At 24.2% G+C, this 14,893-nt stretch overlaps 1 protein-coding gene across 2 annotated transcripts; it reads right to left on the bottom strand.

The window, feature by feature from the left end:
• Window positions 1–4,495: 4,495 nt before the first annotated feature.
• Window positions 4,496–14,893, bottom strand: LOC122501906 (glycine-rich cell wall structural protein-like). 2 transcript variants are annotated; one of them, XM_043611689.1, is made up of 7 exons: window positions 14,742–14,893; window positions 9,143–9,313; window positions 8,621–9,058; window positions 6,622–6,777; window positions 6,005–6,073; window positions 5,402–5,840; window positions 4,496–5,009 (listed from the first exon to the last, which is right to left on the bottom strand). In XM_043611689.1, the coding sequence occupies exons 1-7, from the start codon at window positions 14,878–14,880 to the stop codon at window positions 4,853–4,855; spliced, it is 1,569 nt and encodes a 522-aa protein (XP_043467624.1). In that variant the 5' UTR covers window positions 14,881–14,893; the 3' UTR covers window positions 4,496–4,852. The 2 variants fall into 2 exon arrangements, with proteins under 2 accessions (XP_043467624.1, XP_043467625.1); XM_043611690.1 differs by lacking the exon at window positions 6,005–6,073.

Raw genomic sequence — 14,893 nt, 5'->3', positions numbered from 1 at the left:
TAAAATAGAAATAAAAATTCATTATCTATACAATTAATCTATTTTTTTCCCCTACTTTATTTACTCTAATTTTATCCATTAATAAGAATTATTCAGAATTTATTTAATTATTATTTATTTATTATCGTAATTTGTCATATTACTCAATTTTTAATTGAAACGGAACAATTTCATATCACTACTACAATTTCTTATTAAGTTACATATATATACTAATACTTAAAAAATAATTTGAGTAAATATTTTAAAAAATAATATTAAACAATCTTACTAAGTATATTTTAAAGTATATATAATAAATAAAGAAATAACAAGAAAAAACGAATAAATTTCAAAGAGGACATTTTTTTTTATCGATTAGAGAAAAACGTCTTTCAAAAGTCCTCGGCTTATGAAGAAATTGAATTTTAAAAAAATCATAATTTTCATCCAAAAACAAAATAAAAAAATATGTGTTTTCTTATTTTTCACACAAGAAAAATAAACAATTTTTTAAGAAAAATTGTCTCAAACAAAAATAAATTTCTAATGAAAATTTCACCTGGAATGCTCCACATAATTTTTGACAATTATTTAAATATTTGCAAGAAAATATCAATTTTTAAGAATTAAATGCAACTTATTTCGATTTTTATCTGTGTAAAAAATAACTATATAGTCAACTTTCGAAAAATTATTTTTTATAAATTTTTTTAACGTAAATTAAATATTAAAAATTTTTAGAATTAAAATGTATTTTTAAATAAATGAATTTTTGTCAAATTTTATGGAAAATAATTCATAATATTGTTTATGTATTACATTTTAAAAATCAAATTTTAGGGAATTTTCATTGGAAAATTTTGAAAATCATTTAATTCTCGCAAAAATTTATAACAAAAAATCTTTAAATAAAAATCTAATAATGAAAATTAATTAAACTTAACTTCAAAAAATTATACATTAAAATATATTTTTCACATGAAATTAAAAAAAAATGGTTCCTTACAATTAGAAATTTTTTAATGAAAATTTCACATGGAATTCTCCACAAGACTTTTTGCACTTTTTTCAACTATTTAAAAAAAAATCCAATTTTTTCGATTCATTTTCCAAAAATTCGACTTTTTTTGACTTTTTTTTCAAATATTGCAATAAAATACCACTTTTTGGTATAAAATGCAACTTATTTTAATTTTTATAGTGTGAAAAATAACTATAGTCAAATGTTTCAAAAATTTATTTTTGAATAATTTTTTAAAAATAATAAAATTTTTTTAAACGACATAATATAATGAAAAAGTTATGAAATAACTGAATTTTTCGCAAATTTTATTGTAAATATTTCTTAAAATTTTTGAAAATCTAATTTTGACGATTTTTTATTTCAAATTTTGAAAATAATTGAATTCTCAAAAAATTCTAGGGGGCCGTCCATAAATTACGTAACACATTTAGGGGGGGGGGGGTTCGAGAAAATGTTATCATATGTTACATGGGAGGGGGGGGGGTCAATCATCATTGTTACGTAATATTTATAAGGAACTTAATCTCTTTATAATCGATAAATTTTTCAAAAGCTGTCCCTTGCCGCCACTTCAATATAAGTAAAAAAAAATATAAATATTAATAAAATTATTCCTCTAAATGTTTTTTATATTTAATTTAATTTTGTATTGCTATTGTACGATATAAATACTAAAAATAACAGTAATAAACAAATTTGTTTCGAAAAACGTTAGTTAAAAAAAATATTTTTAAAAATTACGTAACAATGATAGAGGGGGGGGGGGTAAAACGATTTTGTTACAACCTGTTACATAGGGGGAGGGGGGGGGTTCAAAATTTCACTAAAAACGTGTTACGTAATTCATGGACAGCCCCTAGGAAGAATCCTCAAATAAAAATTTAATAATGAAAATTAAAAAAAAGGTTCGACAAATTGTACTTATTAAAATCTTTTTTAAAAAAAGAATTCCTCGAATTATATTATTATGATTTTCTTAAATTCAATTGTTTTCAATATAATTAATTACATACTTACGAAAATTCAAATATCCATACAAAAATAATTAACATAGTTTTTATAAAATTTAATTTTTTAGAATTATTAAATTTTTGGAGCAAACAATCATTTTTGAAATTTTTAATTTAAATCTTTAAAAAATTCAATAGATTCTTATTGGTATTAGTGGATTAATTTATCGTATTTTCTAGGAGTATTAAAGAAAAGTGTCTTGCAAAAGTTTTCGGCTTCTAAAGAAGTTGAATTTAAAAAATCATAACTTCCATAATTTTCATTCAATAAAAAATTTAAAAAATACGTGTTTCCTTATTTTTCACATGAAATTCGAAAAAAATTGTTCCTAACAAAAAGAAATTTTTAATGAAAATTTCACCTGGAATGTCCCACATGATTTTTTGGACTTTTTCCAACAATTTTCAAAAACGTCAAATTTTTTAGACTTATTTTCAAAAAATGCAACTTTTGCGACTTTTTCTTGAAATATTGCAATAAAATATACCACTTTTTTGGTATAAAATGCATCTTATTTCAATTTTTTAATTTAAACAATAACAGTAGTCAAATCTTTCGAAAATTTATTTTTGAATAATTTTTTAAATATATTTAAATTTTTTTTTAAATATATAATGGAAAAGTTATGAAATAATTGAATTTTTGTCACATTTTATTGTAAATAATTAATTCTTTTATGTATTTTACGAGGTATTTTATTAAAATTTTTGAAAAACAAATTTTGATGATTTTTCATTGCAAATTTTGAAAATAATTGAATTCTCGTAAAATTTTAAAGAAAAATCTTCCAATACAAATTATTAATAATGAAAATTAATAAAAATTAGCAACAAAAAATTGTATTATTCGACTTTTTTTGAAAATTGTTGGAAAAAATGCAAAAAGTCATATGGGTCATTCAAGGTGAAATTTTCATTAAACACTTTTATTTGTTAGGACCAATCTTTTTAAATTTCATGTGACGTATTTTTTTATTTTTTTATTATTTTTTTTTGTGAAAAATATAAATTAATTATAAACACTGTTAAAGTTAAGATTTTTAACACAAAGTGCAAAATTACTCCAAACAGCTTTAAAAACGATTTTAAAACATTTTGCGTTGAAAATTTTGAAATTTTTCTGTAAATCCCAAAAATCTAAATATGTAAATCAATATATTAAAGGGTCAATTAAATATATTAAACAGTAAATAAATAATATCGATGAGTAAATAAATATATTAAAGAACAAATTAAATATACAGTAAATAAATAATATCGATGCGTAAATAAATATATATATTAAAGAGCAAATTAAATATATTAAACAGTTAATAAATAATATCAACAAGTAAATAAATAAATTAAGGAGTACAAAAATTTGTTGTTAATTAAAATTTTTGTTAATATTTTATCCGAAAAAAATTTCTCTTTTGCAAATTTAAATCTTCATTTTTTTTATTTGCGTCATAAATCAATATTTAAAGTTCAACTTCTTTTTATAAATTCATGACTGGATTTTTTGGAAATTCCGATAATATTCATAATGAATGCAAGCAGAACCGCAATTTTATATGTTCAGAAATGTTGGGTCCTTGGTATCGTTGTGCGCAAGTAAATACCGTAAAAGTATTAATATTCATATAAACAACAGTTTAAATCTTCAAGTTTGAATCCTTAAGTATGTGTATTTAACATGTATTGTCTATATACAAGAGTGCGAGAATGTTTGTATATGTATATCAAAAAATGTGTGTGAAGAATAAACTTATAACTTATAGCAAAAAAAAAAAAATGTTTTTTCTTGACCTTGTTGATAGCAGGCGCGAATTTCTTGGAAATTACCCCCCGCTCCCTATATAATAATTTTATATAATAATTTTATAAAGAAAAAGAGATATTGTAATTATTTCCAGTTTCCCCTTCCTGCAAACTCTCAACTGATGTTTTTATCTTGAATTGTATTGATTTTGTATTTTTAATTATTTTTTAATTTTTTAAATATTTATTATGAATTGATAATAAAATATTTTATATTATAAAATAATATTAAATTATTATTTGCAATTTGGAATTATCATTATACTTCCTTTCTGCCTTTTTACTCTTTTTACCCTTTTTACTTAATCTTTTCATTATATAGAATTATTTTCACAGTTTTTTTTAAGGATATCAAATTGAGACAAAAAAAGTATCAAAATTTTTGCGATACAACAATTTTGATACGTTTTTTGATACTTTATTTTAAAGTTTTTCTATGGATATCAAATTAAGCTAAAAGAAGTATCAAAATTTTTGCGATACTACAATATATACGTTTTTTGATACTTATTTTAAAGTTTTCCTAAGGATATCAAATTGAGACAAAAAACGTATCAAAATTTTTGCGATGCAACAATTTTGATACGTTTTTTGCCTCAATTTGATATCCTTAGAAAATCTTTAATTATTCCACAAGATAAATATAATTGATTCGTAAACGAAAAAAAAGAAAAACAAGTTTTGAGAATAATTTTTTTTTTCATTTATTGGCGCTAATATTATCACAATAATGGTACTTATAATGTAAATTCTTATATATATACAAACTTAGAATTTTCATTTTTTCACATTGTAAATTGTTTTCAATTTGAATTCATGGTTTTCATTGTTCAATTTATTTTATTAGGTATACACATTGACGTTCTGCTTTTGAGTATACAATTCTTATAAATAAGAAAAAAAATATTATTTTACAGGTTTGCAAAAAAAAAAAAAAAAATGCATGTATCAAATTATTCGCAAATATTTAATAATTATTATAAATAAGATTTAATATAAAATTGTAAAAAAAAGGAGAAATGTTTTGATTTATAATTTACGGGATTTTGCCCGCTTGGACACTGTATGTTCCTTTTCCATCAGGACCAACACTCACGGAACTGCTGCTGAAGACACCTTTTCCTCCTTCGACATTTCCGGTTTTAGCCACTTCCTTCGCGCCCCCTTCACCTTCGCCGAATCGAGAGAAGATGCTGAAATATTTTTTGTGTGTTATATTTTGTTTTATTGATTTATTTTTATTTTATTTTGTTAAAAAAACAAAAATTTTTAATGAAAATCTTCTTAGGGACTTTTATATAGCCCAGCTGGTCAATAAAGTGACCATTATTGCCCAGGGTAATAATGAGTACTTTATTGATCTGCGAGCGGTCAATAAAGTGACCATTATTGCCCTAGGGCAATAATGGGCACTTTATTTACCGCTAAACCTAAAATAATTTGCTTCTTACGTACCTTTCTTCGGAGAAATATTAATGACATAAATATTACTAACATAAATATTAATAACAAATATTCTACAGAAAAAATATAGTTTATATCAAAATTCGATTGTTAAATATGGAAAGAAATTTAACAAACTCACTTAATTCCGTTAGAATTAGCATTGGAACTGGCGCTGGAACTAGCCTGGGCATTGGAAGAACCGGAACCTCCTGAACCACCAAGACCACCTCCAAGAGGACCACCAAGAGATCCACCATAACCACCTCCAAGGTTGCCACCATGACCACCTCCGTAGTGATCACCACCACCATTAGCACCTCCGTAGTTACCGCCATAACCTCCTCCAAGTGATCCACCATGACCTCCTCCGAGTGCTCCAGTATGACCACCTCCTACTCCACCATGACCACCAGCATTACTTCCGGCAGATGCATCAGCCTTGGAATTTGCAGAAGCTCCACCGCCACCACCACCACCTCCTGCACCACCTCCAAAGTTATTGTAACCGTTATTCAAATTTCCAGGGTAAAATCCGGGGTCAACTTGGTATCCTGGTTGTCCAGGTAGGGGTCTGTTTCCTAAAAAAAGAAATGAGACATTTTTAAAAATTGAAGAGACGAATTTGGTCAAATTGGCAAATTTTGAAAGTACTTTCAGATATGCTAGTTGGAGTATCTATTGAGAATTTTTTTTACAATGCATGAAGAAATAATGAAGCGAATGAAGAAATGTTTTACTTAACCTGGATAATTAAATGTTCCTGGTGCGAATCCGGGATCAAGTTGATATCCTGGTTGTCCAGGTAAGGGACCTGAAAATAAATTCGATAGATGGTTGTTGATGAAAGGAGCGAGCTTTCATGAAAGTACTTTCAGTTTATTTCATAATGATGAATAATGACGAATAACTATTTTCATATTTAATGACGAATAATGATAATGATAGTAATGATAATAATGGTATTTAACGATAATAATGACCCACTGGGCAAAAAATCATGATCGTTCCAAAAACGTTTTAAAAATGTTCCTAGAACGTTTCATGTCAGCCAAATAATGTTCTAAAACATTTGTCGAAAATGGATTTTCAAATAATGTTCTAGAGCATTTTAAGACGACAAATATTCAAATAATGTTCTAGAACATTTTAAGAACACGAATGTTCAAATAATGTTCTGTAGAACATTATTTGGCGGACATGATATATTCTAAAAAAGTTTTGGAAATATTTTTTGAACAAACATATATAGTTTTTTGCCCAGAGGGGATAGTAATGATAATAAGGATAATTAGGTGAATAATAATAATTAATAATACTACTGAAAGTTTGAGTATATATAGCATATAAGTTGTCAATTACCAAATCCTCCGTAACCTCCGTATCCGCCGTATTGACCTCCACCTTGACCTGCATGTCCACCTCCATAGCCTCCTCCGAAACCACCACTACCACCAGCGTGACTACCTCCTAATCCTCCATGTCCTCCTCCGAAACCACCGTTTCCTCCGTATCCACCTTTAAAGAACAAATATTTTATTTAATAAATCATTTCTATAATTTACTGTTGAACATAATTAAGTTAGTGAAGCGTAATACATTTTATTAATTCCAAAAAAATTTGACACAGAATTCAATTATTTAAAAACTAATTCTATATAGGTATTCAAAAATTTAATTATCTTAAAAAAATTATTCAAAAAAAAAAAATTTTCGACAGATTTAACTGTAGTTATTTTTCACACTTTAAAAATTGAAAAGTTAAATTTTATAACAAATATGAATCATTCCTGATGAAATTTTCATTCAAAATTTCTATTTGTAAGGAACAATTTTTTTCGAATTTCATATGAAACATAAAGTAACACGTATTTTTTTATTTTGTTATTGAATGAAAATTATGAAAGTTGTGATTTTTTTAAATTCAACTTCTTCAGAAGCAGATGACTTTTGAAAGTCGCTTTTCTTTAATACTATTAGGAGATAAGATAAATTAAATCAATAAAACTAATAAAATTTCTATTCAATTTTTTTAAGATTTTAATTACTTTCAAAAATGATTCTTTTCTCCAAAAATTTAATAATTATTCTAAAAAAATAAATTTTGATAATTATTTTTTGTACAGATATTTGAATTTTCGTAAATATGTTATTGAATGTATTGATAACAATTTAATTTAAGAAAATCATAATGTAAAATTTCAAGAAATTACTTTTTTTTTAAATATTTTAATACATATTTTCGAAGCTAATTTTTATAAATTTATCATTATTAAATTTTTATTTTAAGATTTTTCTTTAAAATATTTCGAGAATTCAATTATTTTTAAAATTTACAATGAAAAATTATCAAACTTTGATTTTCAAAAATTTTAATGAAATATTTACAATAAAATTTGCCAAAATTCAGTTATTTAGTCAAAAAAGTCGAATTTTTTGAAAATAAATCGAAAAAATTGGATTTTTTTTTAAAATAGTTATAAAAAGTGCAAAAAGTCTTGTGGAGCATTCCAGGTGAAAGTTTCATTAACAATTTCTATTTGTAAGAAACAATTTTTTTCGAATTTCATGTGAAAAATAAGAAAACACGTATTTTTTTATTTTGCTATTCGATAAAAATTATGGAAGTTATGATTATTTTAAATTCAACTATCTTCAGGAGCCGAGGACTTTTGAAAGACGATTTTCTCTAATACTTATAGGAGATTAGAAAAAATTTACTGTATGAAATTTATTTGATTTTTCTCAAATTTGTTGTATATTTAATAAAAGATGAAGTATCCATATCGAAAGAATCTAAATTAATAATTATTTAAAATCTTGTTTAAGGAAACAGTACATTTAGTGGATTTTTTAAACTCAATAAGTGTGATTCTTTTTAAAAATAGTAACTAAATAGTTGTACGAGGTTAAAAAAGTGTCAAAAATTATCAATAATTGGTTTGCAAACATAAAAGATAAAAACTTTGGTGAACAATTAAAAGTTCGTTCTATAGAGTTAGTTAATTAGTAAAATAGGTATAAATAATAATTATAGGAAAGCAGTTAATAAGATTAATGAAAGTTAATCAAAGTTAATGAATAAGAAATAAATAATTAATACAGAAAAGAAAGAAACCTGTTAATTTAAAAAATAATTAATAAAGTAAAGAAACAAAAAGGTTAACAAATAAGAAATTAATTATTAAAGAACAAAAACAACTAATGATTAAGAAATAATTAATAAAGAAAACAAAGAAAACGGTTAACGTGTAAGAAAGATAAAAAATAGTTAATGCAATTATTAATAATTAGTGTATTCTTAACATTGTATTATTAATGAATAGTTAGTGAAATTATTAAAACAAAAAGTTATTCTTACCACTTCCAGCGTGACTACCACCAAGACCACCTCCTTTACCACCGTAACCACCTGATCCGGCATGACTGCCCCCTAGGGAACCACCCTGATTGTAACCATAGGAACCACCACCAGCGTGACTACCACCAAGTCCTCCTCCTCCTCCTCCACCATGCCCACTTCCTGCTCCACCATCGAAACCACCATAAGATCCGCCACCAGCATGGCTACCACCAAGTCCTCCTCCTCCTCCTCCTCCACCATGCCCACCTCCTGCTCCGCCATCGAAACCACCATAAGATCCGCCACCAGCATGGCTACCACCGAGTCCTCCTCCATGACCACCTCCTCCCAAACCTCCCGTGTAACCACCTCCACCCAACACTCCACCATGACCAACTAATCCCCCACCTTGACCTCCCAGTCCTCCACCACCTCCTCCAAACCCACCTCCATGCCCTTGATAAATATTTTCATTATTATTATTTTTTTGTTCTCCTTTAAAATTAAATTTTTTTTCCATAACAATTAAATTATTTTTACCTCCATGACCATGGCCATCAGCGGTTGCTCCAGCCTTGGCATCAGCGCTCGCTCCTCCGGTTGCATGTGAATTTGTCAATGTTTGAGTACCGCCGCCTGAACCTGAACTTGAACTTGAACTTGAACTACTGCTACTACTGCTGCTGTAAGCATATCGCTTATTCCTTTCACCTGAAATTGAAAATTATTATTTTTTTCAGTTTCATCATTATTTGTATGCAACTCAGTTGCTTTATCCAACTCGGGTCACTTTACCTATATCTTTAAAGGCGCATATTACGGTCCCCCTTATAACTCAGCGGTCAATAAAGTATCCATTATTACCCTAGGTCAATAATGGGCACTTTGACCGCTCCCAGGACAATAAAGTACCCATTATTAGCCTAGGGCAATAATAGGAAATTTGACCGTTCACAGGAACTCTATTGACCGCTGGGTTATATTATTATTGTCCATGGGCAATAATGGTCACTTTATTGACCATCTGGGCTATATATGAACATAGAGAAAAATAAAAAGTAACTCTTACTACTTTTATAGTATAAAAACATTTCTGGTAACTTTTACTACTTTCGAAGTAAATTTTGCTACGTTCGAAGTAAATTTTACTACGTTCAAAGAAAATATTTGTAAAAATTAGTGAAATTTAATTCGAACGTAGCAAAATTTACTCCGAAAGTAGTAAAAATTACCAGAAATGTTTTATTATAAAAGTAGTAAAAGTTATACTTTATATTTTTCTCCGTGAAGAAACTTAGTGATTTTTAATTCAAGAAAATTTACTCCTAACTCTGAATGTCATTAAATACTTTCAAAATCTGTTTACACTGCAAAAAATTTAGGGAGAAAAGCGCATCGGAACTTTAAAGTTAAAAACCAAATTATTTTATAAATTCTAAATCCCGGATAACTGACAAATACAAAAAATATCCCTTTTCCCCCGATGCCCCTCTAGACACATATATATATATTAAAACCAGCCGAGCAAAAAACAGTTACGACCATATCAATATTTTTTTTTATTGATTTTTTTTATTGCTTTTTAGAAGTAATAGATTTAAAACCGGTAGAAAATCATGTCATATTATGAAAATTTAACACACAAACAATATGTGTATAATATGTCTACAATATAATTGACATCATCAAAGAGAGATATATGCTTTGTACACTATTCTTAGGAAGGTTACGCGAGAGCCAATACAACTTTTAAATCTGTCTCTATATTATCTGACTCAGCAGAAAAGATGAAAGAAAAGGTACACGCTTTCAATGTCAAGTTAATTATTTACGAAAATCAATGTGAAGCTTATTAAGAACTATATTTAAATTTCATTAATGCAATGTATTCTTTATAGAAAAAAAAAAGTTTTTTAATGACTCACATATAGTTTACATTCAGCGTACGCGTTACACTTATGATTTTATACTAAAAAAAAATTTATAATAAAAATCAAAATCATTGATGTTTCATCATTTAAAAATTAAAACAAAAACCAACTAATTACGATTTTTAAATGAGAATAATAATTTATTTATATTTTGTTTACACTTTTTCTAAGGTTGGCAAATATTGAGACAAAAAATGTATCAAAACGTTGCTTTGCAATATTAAAATAAATAAACGTGCAAATATATTTATATTAAGATAAATAAACGTCCAAATATTTATATTAAAATAAATAAACGTCCAATTATTATTGAAGCAAGAAATTTGAGGTTATGTTTGTAATTTTTGGAACGAAATTACAAAAAGAGGAACAACTCTCAATTTAAAATACTGATTGCCAAGTCATCATTAAAGCTAAAATAATTAATAATCATTGATTTTAGTTTTAAAGAATTAAAAAAAACCAGAAAATTAAGGTAAAAATAACATAAAAATAACCTTAAAATGATTTGCTTCTTTAGGTAACTTTCTTCGGAGCGCGTCATAAAGAAATAAATAAAAATTATAACAATAAATAATAAATAAATTATAATTATAAATAAATAATAAAAAAAATAATAACAGGCCTCGGATCGACTTGAAGGCGCAAAAAAAATCGCTTTAATCGATTTAAAATAGAAAAAAAGTCGAAAAATTCGTTTATTTAATTTAGTGTTATAACAAAAATTTTAAAAATTTCTATTTAAAAACTTCTGAAATTTATGAAGTTATAAAAATTGCGCCTGTAATTCTCTTAAAATTCTATTTATTTTCTATAATTTTTATTCCAACTTTTTCTCGAAATCAATTATTTTTAATAATTATTATTTTAATAATAATTATTATAATTATTATTTTGAATAATTTTCCAAAAATTCTAAGAGAATTAAATTATTTAAAATTTTAAATACAAAAATTCAGTTTCTTAAAATAATTGTAATTGTCCATGTTTTTTTAATTATTAATTAATTTTAATAATTATAATAAAAAAATAATATAAAAATTATAATAAAGAAATTCTTCAAATTAATTTTTTTTTTAAATAATATTTTAAAAATAATTTATGAGAGATAATAGTTGTCCAATTACATACAATAATTGAAATTTGGTAAATTCTATTAAATAAATAATTGAATTTTTGAAGAATTTAAATTTATTAATATAAACGTGATTTCTCTACAATTTTAATAAATCTAAAAAAGTAAATTTAAAAAAATTTTAATTTACTTTCCTCGAAGTTAATTGAATCTTAAAAAAATTAAGATAAAAAAATCACAAGAAGAAGTTTTTTTTAAAAAAATATTGCAATGTAATTTTTCGAAAACAATTGAATTTCTGAAAAGAATTTTTGTTTAATTTTAAAAAACTAATTTTTTGATAACTATGTATTAGAATTTTTTGAAATTTGTATTTGAAAATATTTAAAATAATTGTATTTTAAAAAATTAGAGTGTCAAAATTCTAAGAATTATTTTTTTCAAAAATATTTCAATATAATTTTTAGAGGCTAATTTTCATTAATTATACCATTTTTAAATTTACACTTGAAGATTTTTTCATTAAAATTTTTGAAAAATCAATTATTTTCAAAATTTGCAATTTTAAAAAAAAATTAATTTTTAATTAAATTTTACATTATTTCTATTATTAAAACTCTTTTTAATTGTATTTTTTTTTAAATTTTGTTATAGAAAAAAATTTTTTTTTTATTAGAAAAATTATTTAAAAAATAATTTTTGAAGATTTGTCTATTAGTTATTTTTTACACTAGGTACATATATAAAAATCGAAATAAGTTCCATTTTATACTAAAAATTATTGCAATATTTGGAAAAAAGTCGAAAAAGTCGTAATTTTTTAAAATAAGTCGAAAAAAGTCACATTTTTTGAAAATAGTCGAAAAAAGTCATAATATCCGAGGCCTAAAATAACAATAAAAATGAAAATAGTAATAACGAAAATGAGAATAAAAAATTATTTTGTAAAGTAAAAAATGCTATCTTTCAGTGTCACGGTATTGGATAGAAAAAAAAGTAAAATTATAAATTTACGGTTCAACGTATATATCCTAATATAGTTCCTCTATTCTCATAATTTTTAATTATACCGCAATTAAGGAGAGCAAAACTGTTTTTGGAATCTAAAACTGCATTTTAATTTTTTAATTATTGCAATTATGTAATTTATTTCTGTGTCAGATCTTTACAACCATTAAATTATTGAAACTCGCGCAGAGTTATATTAGAAGATAAATAAAAAGTTGATTAAAAATTTTTGTTGATAAATATACAATATTACACCACATTCGTTATCTCGTAAGTTATATATTATCGGCATGTGGTCGAAACTGTTTTTTTTTTTTAATCAATGCAAGTAAATGATATTAATTAATCCAAGCTCATCAATAACTGCGTTAAAAATAAAAGGATGAGATTTATTTAACTTCTTGAACCTGAAATAACGAAACGAGAGAGACTATTTTTGAAAAAAAGAAGAGTTATCTGACACACGCGCAAAACGGCTTTTTTGAAGACTGGGAAAACCCAAAGACAAGGTCAATTAGAACCATTGAGAGGAGATGAGATGAGAGAGAAAAAAAAGAGAATATAGAGAGATTGGCCAACGTTTGAAATTATCATGATAAAATGAAAATTACGAAAAAGGTCAAGTTTTTTTTTTTACTTTGTTATAGTTTGTTGATAAATAAAAATGGGTCATTTAATTTCCTTTTATTGAGTTTTTGTTGTTATTATTTACATGTTTTTAATTATCTTTTATTACACAATGTGTTATTCTTTTACTCCAATAGTGGAATTAATCTATGAACACGTAAATAAATGAATTTTAGTTTATAAATAATTTATAAACAATATTAAAATTAAAGAAATATTAAAAAAAAATTGTTATTTAGTTGTTAAATATTTAATTGTTGACAAATATTATATTTTAAAATTTATTAAAAAAAAATTGGTGAAATATCGTATGAATTGTTAATATTTATTTATTTAAATAATTTTCTCTTTTAATATTATTATTAAAAATTTGCCGGGAGATAGTTTCAATAAATACTATTATTTATTATGGTTTAATTTAATTTAATTTAATTTAATTTTTAATTTAAATATTTAATTTATTGGTAAAAATATATATTATATTTTTCGAAATGTATTGAAAATATTAGTGAAATATTATATCAATTGTTGTTAATATATTTTTATTCATTTAAAAAAATTTCTCTTTTAATGTTATTTATTGTCCGCTTTTTTAAATTTATTAAAAATTTTATCGAAATATTGTAACATATTATTAATACATTATTATTTATGAAAGTTTATTATTATTATTTATTTTGTGATTTTTGTTAACAAATTATTATTTATTATTTATGAGAGTATATTTTTTTCGAAAAAATTTGTTGAAAGTATTAGCGAAATATTCTGAAAAAATTCCGATAGAATTGTATGTTTTTGCAAAATTTAAAAACTGGTAATGTAATTTATGTTCTTCCTTTAGGAATAAATCGTGATTTGTATCAAAATTTTAAATTGTAAATACTAAAATTGAAATTTGCATATTCATTTGTAATTAATTGTTCGCTAATGATTTATTACTGTATTTAAAAATTCATTCATCATTAAAAATAGTTTTTTTCTTTTTTTATCTTCTTTGACAAAAGTAGTTTACTAATATGAATTTGTATTGTATTAATTAACAATTAATTATTTTTTGATCACAGTTTACATTTTTAATTAAATAATTTCAATTATTAATTATGATTTTATTATGTATTATGTATTAATTTATTTTATGAATTTGTGTAATGTATTAATTAACAATTAATTATTCTTTTATCACAGTTTGCAATTTTTCATTACAATTTTTGCTATAATTTCAATTATTAATTATGATTTTAATTTAATGTCCACGAAATTCCGTGTTTAATTTAATTAGATATTTTTTAATTAGACTTATTTTAATTAAATTTATTAGTTTTCATTATTTTATTTTTATTTTTTTATTTTATTATTATTATTATTATTTATTATTAGTTTTTCAAAATAATTTTTCAAATAAAAAATAAATTAACCCTGAGCGAGAACGAAAAGAAATGTTTTCAAAATTTGCAAAAAGAAAAGCACATGTAAATAAAAAGTAATTTTGTTTATTTACCTTGTGCGTAAACTGTAACAGCCAAAAGGACTAAAAGTCCGAAGAAAACTTGACGCTTCGTCATCTTTGACTGTGGCGATCTTAGAGTAAAGTGAATCTTAAATAGTAGAAACTCCCACCGATGACCCCTTCCTTCCATTGAAATGACGGCA

The sequence above is a fragment of the Leptopilina heterotoma genome, unplaced genomic scaffold (genome assembly GCF_015476425.1).
Source record: "Leptopilina heterotoma isolate Lh14 unplaced genomic scaffold, ASM1547642v1 Lhet_218, whole genome shotgun sequence".
Lineage (NCBI taxonomy): Eukaryota > Metazoa > Arthropoda > Insecta > Hymenoptera > Figitidae > Leptopilina > Leptopilina heterotoma.
This window is presented reverse-complemented; position numbering and strand designations above follow the sequence as displayed.